Source organism: Populus alba, chromosome 19 (genome assembly GCF_005239225.2).
Source record: "Populus alba chromosome 19, ASM523922v2, whole genome shotgun sequence".
Lineage (NCBI taxonomy): Eukaryota > Viridiplantae > Streptophyta > Magnoliopsida > Malpighiales > Salicaceae > Populus > Populus alba.
The window spans coordinates 10,392,202-10,408,633 of NC_133302.1; the positions used below are offsets into that span (position 1 = coordinate 10,392,202).

Here is a 16,432-nt window from a genome sequence, read left to right on the forward strand (position 1 = left end):
TAGAGTTTTAATTCAAGTGATAAGTTTTTATTTGATGATTAGAACTATAACATATGTGTCAATATTTCATAATGGAAATATCCATAAATAATAATATTTCATGACGTTTTATTCCCTTGCCCCTCGCCATAAAAGAAAGAAAGAAAGTTGCCCAGTTATTTATTTGGGCATATCATGTGATGTAAGGTGGGCCCCACTAAAGAATAATAATTAAGTGTCTTATCCATGTCATTAATCATTCTTTTTATATATAAAAAAAGAAAAGAAATAGACCAAAAAGTTACAATTATTTTGCCGTCATAAGGTTTTGCAGGGACCGCAGGGCGGTCCCTTGAAATCAGGCGACAGCGAATCAAAGGTGCGATCTCCCGAATCACAACCGGCCGCCGACCACGGTTTCATGCCCAGTTCTTTAGTTTTTTCTTGACAATCCCAAGACCATTCCGTGGGGGTAATGTACACGTGCTCCACGCGCAATCTTAACATTGCAGTAGTAGTCGTATTTTTCTAGCCTTTGAACTCTCTATAAGGACAAAAAAAAAATAAAAATCAACAAACTTAACTAGTCATATTCAACACAATTTCTGACCAATTCAATAAATAATATAACTTGTAATTCAATTTTATTTCAAATCAATTCATAATTAAACAAACTTAATTCATAATTAAAAAAACTCAATTAATTTATTATATCAATAAAATCAATTCTCATAATACATTATTTAATTACATCTAACACATTATGTCATTGACGAGTCTTCATCATCAAAATTATAAAGATGTCGATGTGCAAAAAAAATTGTCTCATTCTTCTTTATTATAATATTGATGCTTAGCCTCCATAACCTCGTAAAGTCTATAACAACACAATGAGAACTAAGTGAAGAGAGTGGTACACACAACATTGTCGGAAGCATCATGAATGATAGCAACGACTCTATGACTCTCCATTGTTAAAAGATAAAAGCATTATAAGTCTTGATTCAAATTTTCCCAAGTCAAATACACAAGCCTGCCTTTCAAGGAGCTTTCCTGTAAAAAACTTACACAAACCCTATTTCTTGAGGAACTTTCCAATCAAATACTTATACAAATCTCGTTTTCAAGGAGTTTTTCTTGTTTGTATCAAAAAGTTTGAGTCTTTTATTTACATTTTTACTCTTAGATCCATTGATTTCCTCTTCTTCTTATTCGATGTTGTATTCTTCTCTTCTTTGCCATTGATTCATCTCCAAACAAGTTGAACAACATTGGATTAGTATTTCTTTTGGACAATTTGAGAACTCTTTTTGTGATGTCTTTTTCTATTTAATTCATTAATTTCCTCATCATTTGAGGAGTTATGGCAACTATCGTCTTGGGTAGATTTATGGTTAATGGATTGAATGAGAGAAAATGTAGTGGTGGTGGTAGGTCTGTGATTTTAAGAATCCTCACACACAACTACGTACAAGGAACACTCTTTTGCATTTCATTCTCTTTATTACATATATTTAATTTTTTCTACACTTTACTAACTTAAACATCAAATATGCGTCCAACATGTTTTGCAAGAGAATACCAACCACAATGTAAACTACTAGTCAAGCCAAACGTCAAGAAATTTTCAAAGCTCATTAAACAGTAATGAAAAGACACAAAATCATTTTTTTTTTATTTGTTAGTAATCATGTAAGATGTGTTGGTAATGCATGTACTAATTTGATGTGTGTAGTAAAAAAAAATACACTAAGAATTAAGTAGCAAACAATTGAAGTTCATGATGTAATTATTAGGCAGAATTAGTTTTGATGTTGATTCAAAGATACAAATAGCTCAACTTGTTAGATGTTAAATTCTTGAGAATTTCATAATTAAATTGATTTGGATTTCAACAATTAGCATATATTTTTGAAAGCTAGTGGATCATTGTAATTTGTTTTTTTACTAGTTATATGTTTGATATTGTAGTGTAGATTATTTTTTTAAAAATTATTTTTTATTGAAAATATTTTAAAATAATTTTTTCTATATATATTTTTTTTTATTTTTTACATCAACTCATTAAAATTATTGAAAAATATTAAAAAAATATTAATTTAATATTTTTTAAAAAATAAATATTTTTTAAAAAATATATAAAAATAGAAGCTAAAACTTAAAGAGTAATAGTTAATCTTTATTTAATTAAATTAAAAAAAAATTGAATTTCACTTATATTATATATTACGTTGCCGCTAGGTTGATTAAAGAATATACTTGTCAATAAAAAAACATTTTCATTACCACAAGAGAGGTGAGGATCTCGGGAAAAAGAGTGTTTTTTTTTTTTTTTTTAATAAACAACTATAGTATTATCATTTATTATTAAAGGACAGGAACACATACGAAGGCCTCTCTTATTTCCTTATCACAAGTACGAACACTTTGGGGTCTGTCTTTGCCTCTCTGGGATCTGCCCGCCTCCCATATTCAGAACAGATCGCCTCCCATATCCAGAGCAGATCCAATCCATAAAACTTGATTGTATTATACGGAGGGAATGCGGGCAGGGTTTGTATTGCTTAGATTTTAGTTTTTGTACATGATAGAATTAAACTCTTGAGGTTTTTTTTTTTCTTTTTATTTGTAAGTAAGAAACATACCCAGTTGCAGCTGGTAAATTACTTATTGATAGGAGGACAGCGAAAGTTGTTGTCTTTGCAAGGGATTAAAAAAAAAGTCGAGAAATTTGATGGGTTTTCTTGTTGATTCACATAAAGGTGGTTGTGGAGTAGGGGGTGGTGGTGGTGGTTGTTTTAGGAGTTTGATAAGGAGAAAACAGGTTGATTCTGTTCATTCTAAAGCACCTGGTCATCATCGATTAGCCAAGGAGTTGTCTATTCTTCACCTTATTGCTATTGGTTTGTTCTTTTTCTCTCAATTCTTCTCTTTGACCAAAGAATTTTATCTGGGTTTTGTTTTTTGAATCATGGTTTTGATTGTCTTGTGCTTCTTCTTTCATTTTTGTTTGCTACTTTACCGGATGGATGAGTTGATGCTGATCGTGTTAATTGGTTTCAGGTTTTGGCCAGAAATTTTAAGCTTTCTTGCCTGTTTTTCTTTGGATGTATCATTTCCTTGTTGTCTTATCGAAATAACATTTCCTTTGCTTAACTTTTTATTTTTGATTGAAATTATGTTTTATTAAAACATAAGCCAAAACCTGATCGTGCTAAGCACCGTCTAAATGCTAATTTGAAAAGTTAAAATTATTTTTTTTATCCTTTTTGTAACTTTCAGTTTTTTGTGTTAGTTTTCTAGCTTTTGAATATTGGTTCTTGTGCTATAGCTTGCCTTCTATCTTTGAATTGCTGACTGTTGAACTCTGATCAGGCGTTGGCTCAACTATTGGAGCTGGAGTTTATATTCTTGTTGGAACAGTTGCTAGAGAGCATTCTGGACCAGCTCTATTTATATCCTTTTTGGTTGCTGGAATTGCTGCTGCTCTTTCAGCCTTTTGCTACGCAGAACTTGCAAGTCGTTGTCCATCTGCCGGCAGTGCGTATCATTATTCCTATATATGTGTTGGAGAAGGGTAAGTATTTGTTGTTTCTTGTTTGAAAACTTATTTACTTCGGTGGCAGTCTCTCTTCTGTTTGGTTCATGGTTTACATCCTGTTATCTCTTTATTCAAAGGGGATAAATAAGTTGATGCTTTGCTTTTTTTTTTTTTGATATGTGTAACTGTATTAAAGGGAAAACTATACAAAAATACTAGGGACATACCTTAAGATGTATATCGTCCCGTTACCCAAATCTATCTGACCTTAGGCAGCAGGAAAAAAAAAAAGCTAAAGAAAACTCAAATATATCTGAAAAAAAGACTGTCTGGACAGCAGCTAGGAAGCGGTCAACCGGTTTGTTGACAACTTAGAACCGGTCAACTGGTTCTGCAAAAACAGCAGACATGCTAAGAGGAACTCGAAGAAAAGCAAAGCAAAGGTACCTCATGACTCTAGCAGACACCATATGGACCTGAGAGCAACTGGAATCTGATACTTTGGTTCTAGCAACATGTTATTGGGGGATTTGGTTGGTCATAATATGGTTCCATGATGCAACCTACTTTTGGCACATTTCTTGCTGTTTTTGATATGATTATTGATTTATGTAATAGCATACCTCAGGCATTGTGTTTGGATAGTTCTTTGTTTGTATTTGGGTTCTATTTTTGGATTGGATATAGTTTTTGTCAGAACCTGCAATGCCCTTTGCTTATTGATTCCTGCATTTTCAATTTGCAGTGTTGCTTGGTTGATTGGCTGGGCTCTAATATTGGAATACACAATCGGTGGTTCAGCAGTTGCTCGTGGCATATCCCCAAATCTAGTTCAGTGACTTTCTGTTACCCAAGCTTCAATTTACTTAGATGTGGCACTTTTAATTCTTTGGGTTTAATTATTTCAATCTTATTGTTTCGAGTATAATTATTTTACATTGTTTTCTTTATAGATGAAAATGGTACACATTTTCCAATTTTCAAGCATTGCTGTCTTGATGCCTAGTGGCTAATTGCATCTTGTTGTTGAATTGGAATTTTGGAAGAACAGAAAATTAGTAAAATTGTCGATTCTTTCATTTCTTTTATGATGTATGAATGAGCATGCAAGTAATTCTTTTCAGATGGTCAAGCTATATTGATAATACCTTTCATTGGAGTCTAGCTTCAATTTAATTTGAGCGCTTTGATAGCTGCCATTTACATTAAGACTTGAAGAGTCATTTAGGACGTCCTTGTTTCCTTTGCAGGAAGTTCTAACATATTAGTGATCTTCCATTTTCACCACTACAAAATAAATTTCTACGATGCCCCTAGTTATAAGTGGTGTTCTTTAGGTTAGATCCTTGGTTTCAACGAAAAATATAAAGAAAAAGTAGAAAAGGAATTGCTGATACTCCATTGTGATTAGTTGACAAGCAAGTTGTTGGTCAATACTTGGCTTTTTTTCCTTGATGAGAGTCTTATTTTATTCCCCCCCTCTTATCTATCTAGGCATTGTATGTTCTCCATATTGTGATAGTCTGTGTGCTTCCCTTTCTGTCTATTTTTGAATTATTGTTTTTTTTCTTACTTGTCTTGTTTTATGCTTGTAGGCACTGTTCTTTGGAGGTCAGGACAATCTACCAACATTTCTAGCTCGTCAGCATATACCTGGGCTTGATGTTGTGGTTGACCCATGTGCTGCTGTTCTGGTATTGGTTGTCACTGGGCTGTTGTGTGTGGGAATAAAGGAGGTACATACCATAATTCTTTATCATGTTCATTTTCCCCTTTTGACTTGCAATTATTCTGAGGTAAAGTTCTCCTTTCTTTCCTTGCTATTATATTAATCTCCTCGAGTAACATCATTGTGCAGAGCACTTTAGCACAGGCCATAGTAACCTCCATAAATGTGTGTGCCATGCTTTTCATCATAATAGCTGGTACTTATCTTGGCTTCAAGACTGGATGGGCTGGATATGAACTTCCTACTGGGTAATAGGCATCCCACGTTGTAAAATCATTTTTGAAACATTTTGTGCAGAAGTTTTGTAACTAATATGATATTTCTGAACTCACAGGTACTTTCCCTTTGGGGTGGATGGGATGCTTGCAGGGTCTGCAACTGTATTTTTTGCGTACATTGGTTTTGATTCAGTTGCCAGCACTGCTGAGGAGGTATGCACCTTCCTGGTGTTTTTGTTATTCCTTCCCGCTTCTCTTCTACTGTAGTTATTTCATGTGTAGTCTTCATGTTCATGGGTACATGGTGACTTGTGGAGTCTTATTTCGTGTTTCATATTTTCTGACAGGTGAAAAATCCACAACGAGATTTACCTTTAGGCATTGGGCTCTCGCTGTCTATTTGTTGTTCTTTGTACATGCTGGTCTCTGTTGTCATTGTTGGTCTGGTACCTTATTATGCAATGGATCCCGATACCCCTATCTCATCAGCTTTTTCTGTACACGGGATGCAATGGGCAGCGTAAGTTTGTTGTTTTGGTCAAATGCATGGTACATCAATTTTTTCTCCAAAATTATATGGAAGTAATTGAACCTTCTTGGTTTATAAGTCTTTGTGCTGCTTGCGTGTTCAGGTACTTGATAACTGCTGGGGCAGTTATGGCTCTCTGCTCAACATTGATGGGGTCAATGCTTCCTCAGGTAATTTAACAGAATCTTCCAGGTGCTTGTATACCATATTTTTCTGACTTGCTGCTCCTGGATGCTATCTGTCATATGATGAATGTTATTCTTGATTGTTCTTCACTGGCCATGCACCTCATGACTGCCCACATACACTGACTTTTAGTTCAAGCAGTGTATTTTGATTTCCTTTATTTCATTAATATGGTTGATCTTCAAAACTTACATTGTGTACTTATATGAATCAATATATGTTTTTTACATACCTGTATCGCTGTTTTTTCTGACATTCCAGTACTTTATGGGTAGGCTCTACACTGTATTTTTCCTCTGCCATAATTCTCTCTTTTTAATAAAATGAGGAAGTTCTAATTAGAAAGAGGGAATTGTACACTATGACATTGAGAGTAATCCTATCAGAAAGTGAAATAGACACAGGAATCTAGATCAAAATAATAAAGCACTCCAATTCCCCTGAATATCAGTTCAGGAAATGTCCCTAAAAGCACTTGCTATGTGACACCACAAAGAAGCCAGGAAAAGCATCCAATCCAACGTTAACTTTCATGATGTGAAGTGATGATTGATAATTCTGCATCGCCCTCCTTCCAAATGCACCAAAAAACTGCACTAGGAAACACATCTCTTTAGTTCTTAGATTCTTTCTCTGACCCAAGACACCCCGAAAAGAAATCAGCAACACTTGTTCCACCATCCTCGGAATTGCCCAACACTAACAAATGCAAACAATCTTTGCTGCATATATTGAGCTGAAGGGCAATGCAGAAAGAGATTGACTTAGAGATTCTCTATTACGAGGACACATAACACAATTATTAGGAGTAAGGCCTTATGATGCTTTCGAATCTACAACAAGTCATTGGTGTCAATCTCATTGACACCATTCTCAAGATGAAAAGGTTGACTCAATAGGCTCATAAAGGGGTTCTTGAATATGAACCCTGGGGACAACTACTATATAGATGGTTAAAGCAAGAATGTGTTATTAGTGGTGTTGATAACTGTGTGTTTATATTTATTCTCTAATTGGTGATTATTGTGCACGCCTGTCTTAGTGGGAAAAATGCTTAATCTGTTTCTCGCCTCTTACTTTACTAGATTCACCAAATGTTAACTGTACTATTCTGTTCTTCCGTGATGATTTTTTGTTGTTGGTGTATTGTATTTACCTTTTCTTTATCTCCAAGTCATCAATTAACACAGCTTTTGTCTTTCCCAGCCTCGAATTTTGATGGCAATGGCTAGAGATGGATTGCTGCCATCATTCTTTTCAGATGTAAATAGAAGCACCCAAGTTCCTGTTAAGAGCACGTTGGTGACTGGCTTTGGTGCTGCAGTATTGTCATTTTTTATGGATGTTTCACAGTTAGCTGGGATGGTATGTGAACTTTGAATCAAGTAAATGTGCAATATAGTATTGTTGTAGTTGATGAGGCTTGCTTGCATTTTGCTTGGACCCATTTACTTCAAATCTAAGCAAGAAAGACAATGGATGGGAAATGGCTGAGTAACCTCTCTGTTTCCTGTTTCCTGTCTTTCGGGAGTCATATTTACCCATAAGTTCCTGATCAAGGAAATAGGAGAATTTTTTGCTCTTATCTTCAACTGTTAATGAGGGCTGACCACAGCTATTTTTTTACTTCAGTTATCAAACAAATAGGTGGCTTTCTGGGAATGTTATATATATATATATATATATATATATATATATATTTTCCTATCTCTGACATGCCCCTTTGTTTTAAGATTGTTACCAGTTTCTATGATCCAGCTCATTCAACAATTCAAATCAATATCTTGAAAAGAAAATAATTGAGCGCTTCATTATTTGGCAATGCTGCTCCTTATATTATGTATGTGTGTGTATGTCGATATATACATATTTCCCACTTACACTAAGATATAGTGATTTCCCCTTGAAATCCATTATTATGAAAAAGGCAAAGCCCAAAGAAAGAGACAATGAACCATCTTTGGTGATAATTTCAAGATGGATTTATATTTCTTGCAGTTATAGTCTGACCACATCTTTTACATTCAAATTATTAGTACCTAGACTATGCATTCACCGCTGTCAGCACCACTCCAATCAGGAACATTATTGCTGAGCATGGGACGGATCAACTAAAGTGGTTCTTTGAACGAAAACTAAAATACAAGAGTTGCAATCTATTCTGATTCAATAGAAATGAAAATTTATATTTAATTAGTATTTATTAAAATTTATTTTAGAATTTCTTAGAAATTATTATTCTAAAATATCCTCCTCTGTGAAAAAGGCTTGCACTCCTTTTTACAAGAACAATGACTGTGGGAAACCTCAGCACTTTTCAAACATACAAATTTTATTTATGTAAATGTCAGAATATTCTTGATAATGCCATTTTGTGCAGGTCAGCGTGGGCACACTTCTTGCTTTCACTATGGTAGCAATTTCTGTATTGATACTGAGATACGTACCACCAGATGAGGTGCCTTTTCCATCTTCACTTCAGGAGACTATCGATTCTGTATCATTACGGTACAGTAGCCAAGATGTCTATGAGGAAAAGGCAGCTATTCATGCGGGTACCTCTAAGGATAGCAAATTGCCTTTACTAGGCAAAGCAAAAACAATTGAATATCCTTTACTTGTAAAACAAGAAGCTCAAAGCAATTGTAAGTTCTTTGCAGCTATCACTCTTTACTTTTCTTGGCATGCATATGAATATTACTTGTTAGACTGTAAATAATCTAAAAACCTCGCATTTCCAATCATGGCCCAATTACAAGGCATGTGTTACAGAATTCCTGATTGGCATATGTAAAAGATATATTGCTTATATTACAGTGCTTTGAAATATTTGCAGATGGAATTCATACATCCACAGTCCTTTCTGTCCTGCCCTAAACTTTAATTTAAAGATGTTAGACCTGACTCTTAGTACTCTGACCTCGTGTAGTACATTAGCAAAATTTAATGTGTCAACTTTTTCATCAGATGGTTTCTCTCTCTAATTTTCCTTTGTACGAATTGTTTCAGTTGTCCTGAATGAAGGGAAAAGGCGAGAAATTGCTGGCTGGACCATAGCAGCCACATGCATTGGGGCGGTTCTCCTTACCTATGCAGCTTCAGACTTGAGTCTTCCTAGGTGGGTCAATATTGATCATAACAGTAATTTACAGTTACACACATACATCCTATAATGCTTTTAGACAAGATGGGAACCATTTTCTGCTTTTCTTTCAATGTTAATGTATTTGTTTGGACTCTTCTTCCATCAGTCCTCTTCGTTTTACAACGTGTGGAGTTGGTGGTGCACTTCTCCTTTCTGGTCTGATTGTGCTGACCTGCATAGAACAAGATGATGCAAGGCACAGCTTTGGGCATTCAGGAGGTATGTTGCTATTTCTTCTTATACCCTGTGTTGTTTCTTATTTTTGTAAGGCCAGTCTAGTTAATACCTGCATATGTGTTTGATGGAAATGTCGGAATATGTCAAGTGCTTGTGTTGAATGTGCTATATGTATGTAACCACTGGCCCTATTTGTTACAGAATAAAAAATGCTCAATTGTCTTGGAATGTCCTAGCAGAGTTGGGGATTGATCTTTGTGTTTTGATCCCAAGTAAAATGAGTTCTCATGTAGGTTAATTACTCACTTAAACCTGGGAGGGAAGAGCATTTTCAACAGTCTAACCACGATACTTGCTCATAATATGTGGACATTTTAGTAAATCCAGCAGTTAAGCTACTAGTGCCTGTGAATCCTGAGATAGTTTCTGGATAGAACTCTGTTTAGGTTTTACATTGACCCAGAACAGCGTGAGAGTGTGCTATATGTGTTTTATTCATCTTTTTGAAGTCCTATCGTGTACTGCATTTAATAGTGATATTAATTACTTGAATCAGTGTGTGTTCTTATTACCAGGCATTCATTTATACCATAAACACACACCAACTTGCCAACACACAATCATATGTACAATATAGCTGCTTATGTTGGTGTTACAGTGTTAATAACTCCTTTGATTAAAGGTTTTAGTGAAACTAAAAGCAAATTAAATATCTTTTCAGGTTTCATTTGCCCATTTGTTCCACTTCTTCCCATTGTCTGCATACTCGTCAACATCTACCTGCTGATTAATCTTGGGTGAGTAAATAAAAATCAAGCTGCAGTTACAATGCAATTTCCCTTCAGAGAAGTAGTCTTTTGCCTGTATGTTGAACTTTACGTTGTGTCCCTGTGGGGGGTAGAATTGGGCCTTGGAAATATTTATCCACCTTTGCTGTTTTATGATTTTGTTCATTCTATGGATCTCCATTTCTCTTCTCACAACATGCTCCCTCCCTCCCCTTTTCTCTCTGACCTTTCAGTGCTGCCACCTGGACCCGTGTTTCTGTATGGCTTATTGTTGGAGTGCTTGTTTATGTATTCTATGGACGGAAACACAGCTCACTACTGGATGCTGTCTATGTACCTGCAACTCATGCTGATGAAATTTATCGGAGCTCTGGAGAAAGTTTGGCATAGAATTCGTTTCCAGTTTATAGCGTCCAGGATTCAATCCCGTGCGTTCCTTACAACAGAATCTCTTTGTTGTAATATTGTATTTTACCTTCCCCCAAGTGCTGTTTGTATTCTTATGACACCATTGATGGCTGAAATCCGTCGTGTAGTTTATGTATAAGGTGGTGGTTTGGGGACTTGCATGTACATATTCTGATTCAAGAATGAAATCCGTCTTGTGTAGTAAACATTGATTGATCCTTTATTTTTGATGGATAATTCATGGCCATTAGCATCCATAAGTTTTGAAAGTGGACCAAGACCGAGTGTTTCAGTTTAAAAAAAAAAACAGTTAAAAAAAAACATATGAGCTAAATATAAAGGCAATGTTGTAAATAACTTAAATGGGGACTATATAAATGTCTCTCTAAAGCCAAGAAAGGGGCTAAGGGATTTTTATTATTTTTTTCATCAAATTATGAGATAAAAAACATGAATTCAAGCTAGATTAAAAGACTAAAAAGGGGTTTAGAGGATATAAACTAGAGACCTAAAGGCTTTTCTTTTAGAGCTTTTATGTGAGAATTTTAGGAGTTAAAGAGAGAAAAAGAGGGTGAAGAAAGCTTGATTTCTTTCGCAATATTTTAATGATATCTTGTGTTTAGAAATTAAATCACTTTCACCAATCATTGTTTTTTTAGCATAAATTATTAGCAAGTGTAGAATATAGAATATTGATTCCTACGAGTGCTTGTAATAATGTTTTGTTTTTAGAATTATATTTTTAAATGTGAAAATTTAATGGGTACTATGAGAATTGTAAAAAAATTAAAGAAAATAGTATCCCTCTTTTGGTGTGAGATTCTGACCTTAGTTTATAATTAGGGAATGAATTAAATTGTCAAATTGTTAAGGAGTTTGGGTTGAATTGTATTATGATAGATATGAAATGAATGAGTAAAAAACCAGTTTCACAAAAACCATGAAGAGAAACTTATGATCCTATTTAAAGCTAAGTACTGGTTAGGAGAATAAAAAGAAATTTAAACTAGTTGACCTAATCAAATGTGATAATTGTGTTGGATTACATCCATATAAGGTACAAAGTGTAGAGGAAAAAGAAAAAGAAGAAGAAAAAAAGGGCCTAAAGCATTGATAGGAGAAAATAGGGATTAATGGGAGCCAAAACAAATATTTGTTTATCTATGAGTGTTCAAATAAGTGTTGATGTATTAAAGATGAAGTGAAATAGATTTAATTAGTTTACCTAATTGTGGTTGAGTTTCTAATGAAGCTTGAATTTTTGAAGTTTGTAAGATATCGACAAGATAAATGAGCATAGATATATAATTAATTTGTGAAAACATAGAATAAATGATGAATTAATGAAATTGAGATGAAATCATAAATGTAGTATAGATATAAAAATGTAATAGAAGCAAATATAGATATGGCTAAATTAATGGACGATCAAAAGTGGGAACCTTGGAGAATTTAGCTTAAATAAATTGACATTTGCTATGAATAGAATGTGTATAATACGTTAAGTAAATGAAACAAATTTAAAAATGGTAGAAATCCTTACTTGATTGAAACTTGTATTCAAAAGAGTATTCCTTTTATTATTATTAAAATAATGTTAATGAATGGATGCCTCTAAGTATGAAAGAAGCTGCAAGGATTCATCTAGCAGCAGAGCACCACTATTTGAGCTAGAAACTAGGAGGTGTTTTGCATGACTATCCGTTATTAAGTATAAAATTCTTAATGATATAGCAATTGTAGTCTTCTTTAAATTTTTCTTCATAAATGTATGTATATATGAATATATCAACAATAACAGGATCAATGGAAAAATGGTGATTTTTTACTTACACCTTAAACAGTACTAATAGCGTCCATTTATCTAACGAAAAAGAATTTTTTTTTTACTAGTACCTTGAATGGTACTAGTGGCGTCAATTTATTTGATGACCGGAAAGTTTGTTGACTAGTACCCTGGATGGTGTTAGTGGCATTAGATTGTCTGACAACTGGGTTTTTATTGACTAGTTATCCAGAGGTACTAGTGGTATCAGCGAGACATATGATCGGGATATCTGAGTCGCTTAACTACTTCGAGGAGTTCTATGGCATAAATAAAATTATTGAACTAATAATAATAAATCTTTGGCTAGAAAGAAATTTAAATTGTGAATTACATGATTTAATTCTATAGCTTATTTATATTATATGTTATAAGAAATTTCAAGTACATCCCAACCTCGCATGTAACATTAGATTAGCCTTGGTAGCACATTCAATGCAAAATCGTTGTCGACTAGTATCTTCCTAATCAGGACATCTTTACATCGCACTGTAATATATAATGACTTGTTATGCCCAGTACTGTTAGGATCCAATTCATCTTTGATGAAAACTGAAGTACATGTAATTTAAAGCTTGGATCCTCCCCACTAAATGTTTCATAGTTTCTTGGTTGGTATCTTGAGGCACATAGGCCTCATTCAACACCTTTTGTAGGGCCTTCCTTTATAGCTCGAGGCTCAAAATTAATGACAACAATGATATTCTGGCAGGAGTTTTCATAAGTTGCTTAACAACACTATATTTGCTATGTTTTATCAACTTTAAGAACTCATTGGTCTCCTTTTCATTTATGAGTTTATTCATTTCCTCAATCATGTTAACCACTTCTTTCCCTTTAGCCTTCATTTATTTCTCAAGTTTTTTTAGGGTAAAGCATCCTTTGATACGTGTTAGGTCTCCAACTTCCACTTGTAAGATGGGTGTTAGTTGCGTGCTCTAGAAGAAGTGCCCATAGTTATGAGGTAAGGCATTGTAGTTTCTTTTATTTGCCACTATAGGTTTAGACAAGACCTATTTGGGCAACCCGCCTACAATAAATTGCACCCAACATACTTTCTTGTTTTTGCTAGATTCACCCACCATGGACACCTCTCTATCCGTTCCCTTTTTAATTCAAAAAATTCTTTAAATCATCATTTGTATCACTTTGTTGTGGAAGCCTTCGTACTAGTTGATAATGTGACCTTCTTCATTGTGATACTTATAAAAATCATGCTTGTTAGCCCTTTATAACTACCTTTTTTGTGTCCAACTTTTGCCATCATCTCATAAACTCCATCCATATGTATTTTTAAACTCATTGGGTCTTTCACCTTTAGTGTGTTTACTAACCCATTACTCGAGACATGATTAGGTAAAGGGTTTGTACTCACATTTAGAGCCTCCTTAAATGTTATCCACCCAGCTTTAATTAATTGCAAGAGCTTTTTCTTGAAGGATTGCAAGTATGAATGCTATGTTTTGCAATGCCAGTATGATACTCATACTATCTTAAAACAAATGCATTAATAGTTTTTCATTGTATACTAGTTTTATCATTTTGTTGCAATAGAATTTGAAATAAGTAATAGAGCACTAAGCTCTAGTGTATTTGATAAACTAGAGAACACATAAATTCTTTGGTACAACCACATTCAGAACTGGACATATTTCTACGACTTGCATTGGATTATGCAAATCTACTCCTTCAATATCCCTTATTTTGGCTTCTGATGATTCCATTTTATCTTGATCAATATCATCTAATGATCTTGTCTTATGAGTTTCATTGGTGAATGCATCTACAACTATAAGGTTGGTGCCGATATTGTTTACTACATAAATGATGCATTATATTAGGGGTCCTGACCCTGTTCGCCCATCCTATTTTTAGGTTGAGTTGTTGCTTGAGCTTGAAAAAAAGTGATGGGCCAATTTGAAGGACCTTTACTAGATGCATTTCTAAGCACTTGCACGAGAATCCATATTTTCGTATCGAAGTTGGGTGTTATAGATTTTATGGATTGGAGCTCTTTGGGGACCTATATTTTAACCTGTAATATATTCATGTCATTTAAAAATGAATGTATGTATGCTTATGAACAAATATATGTACATGCATATTGGGTATGAGTTAACCCGTTCAAAGAGTTAATCCATGACTTCCTTGTTAAGCATGGGTAAAATACGTAACTTGATAAATTTGAAAAGGTTTTCCCCGATTCCTTAAATTGGTTGAATCTCATATGCATTAGTAAGTATCATAAAAAGGGGTTTGGGCCCTTCTTATTTATCAAAAACAAGTAGTTCATATAAAGAGTTTTCCTATATCTCCACTCATTCTCAAATGTCAGCCTTTTATTAGCTATATTCTTAATAAAATTTAAAACATCATTCAAATACTTTTCATACTTATGATCATAAAGGCTTTTACTCATAACTTATTTGCCTTCCAAGCCACCATAAAAATCAGCTTGTTAGTCTGTTCAATCTTGTAGCGGAACCAAATATTATCTTAAAGCAATGTATCATTGCTTGTAGCTAGTGATTTATTATTCCTACCTAACATTTAAGCTGTCTTTTTTAGCTCCTAGATCTAGTTCTAGTTTTCCATATCGAGCTTAGCTATCTTTATATTTAGTTGTATGTAGAAGTTGTCGATGTTGTCCTGTTGATGTGGTCCTACTAATGTGGTCTCCTACCTTTAGAGGTCTTTCTTAGAGTCACCAACTCTTTTTCCAGCATCACGTGCTTGTTCAGCAGGTCATCATACTTGGCTATCCTTTCTTTCAACTATTCTTGGATTCCATACATAATTTCCTTAGACTGCTTATATGTCTCTTTCTGGCTCTTTCTTGCTCTGAATCATGTATTAATTCAGTTATTTGCTCATCATTTTCTCTTAATTGTTGGTTTCAAAAAGGCCTTTTTCTTTTCTTCTTTCAAAAGTTGGTTTTCTAAGAATTTTTATTGACTCTTGCTATTACTCAGCTCAATCCTCAACTTATCCATATGCAAATCTTCTTCATTATTTACCTTTTTTTCTCTTGGGTTCCATGGTGGTGAATGATCCCTCCTTGTCGACTAATATTTGGCTTTGCATTCTCGTGCTTCTAAGCACCTTGGATAATTCACCATTTCTCTATACTAAGTAATTAAGGCTGATTAAGAATTTCTTTTGTTGTTCCTCTTTTTAGACTAGAACAAGTTGTTTCCAATCACATTTGATTGCGTCTGATTCAACTACAGAATTAAAATCTTTGAAAAACCAATATACTTGGCTAATCCCTAGGCCCAAGGTCCTTGACATATACTAAATGCCTCTGAGCTGCCTAGCTACCAATGAGGGTGAGTAGCTGATGTAACCAGTCAAACCAATCAGTGGTGCCCATGTTTTATCATCATAACTCATAAGATAAGATGAATTGCCTACTTAAAGGGCTTTCCATCTGAAACTGCTATGAGGGAGTGTTTGGTAATTTTTTACCCATACCTTCTCATTTAGGTTATTCCATTCCTCACTCAAAATCAACATTAAAGGTCTCATGTTGAACCACCAAAAATTATTAAAAGCTTCTTTTGGTGTCTTCAAATGACTGACTATCCATATAAATAGTAAAGGAACACAACACTGCATCACTCTTTTATAGTCTACAATGGTTTATGAGTAAGAGAGTTTCAGCTAAGACAACTGAGGTGGACTTATTCTTTGTTCATTCATATTCGACGAAGGCATTGAGAACTTCAATACTGATGATCCCAACAGCTTCCAAAAGAAAGAAAACTTACCTGAAGTGACAAAAATAACAGCTTAGTATTTCTCTTTTCCTAGCTTTCCTTTGTCTTTATCTGCCTTCAGCTTATTCTCAATTAACTTCAATTTAAATCCTCTGTTAGACGTCCTATATTGATCAACATGGTCTACA

At 34.3% G+C, this 16,432-nt stretch overlaps 1 protein-coding gene across 1 annotated transcript; it reads left to right on the plus strand.

The window, feature by feature from the left end:
* The first annotated feature begins 2,371 nt into the window (after positions 1-2,371).
* On the plus strand, positions 2,372-10,906 carry LOC118027759 (cationic amino acid transporter 2, vacuolar). The gene is made up of 14 exons (XM_035031214.2): positions 2,372-2,882; positions 3,355-3,556; positions 4,266-4,350; positions 5,116-5,256; positions 5,379-5,497; positions 5,584-5,680; positions 5,815-5,987; positions 6,100-6,166; positions 7,389-7,547; positions 8,563-8,827; positions 9,192-9,300; positions 9,434-9,546; positions 10,226-10,301; positions 10,526-10,906. The coding sequence occupies exons 1-14, from the start codon at positions 2,714-2,716 to the stop codon at positions 10,680-10,682; spliced, it is 1,932 nt and encodes a 643-aa protein (XP_034887105.1). The 5' UTR covers positions 2,372-2,713; the 3' UTR covers positions 10,683-10,906.
* Positions 10,907-16,432: the final 5,526 nt, after the last annotated feature.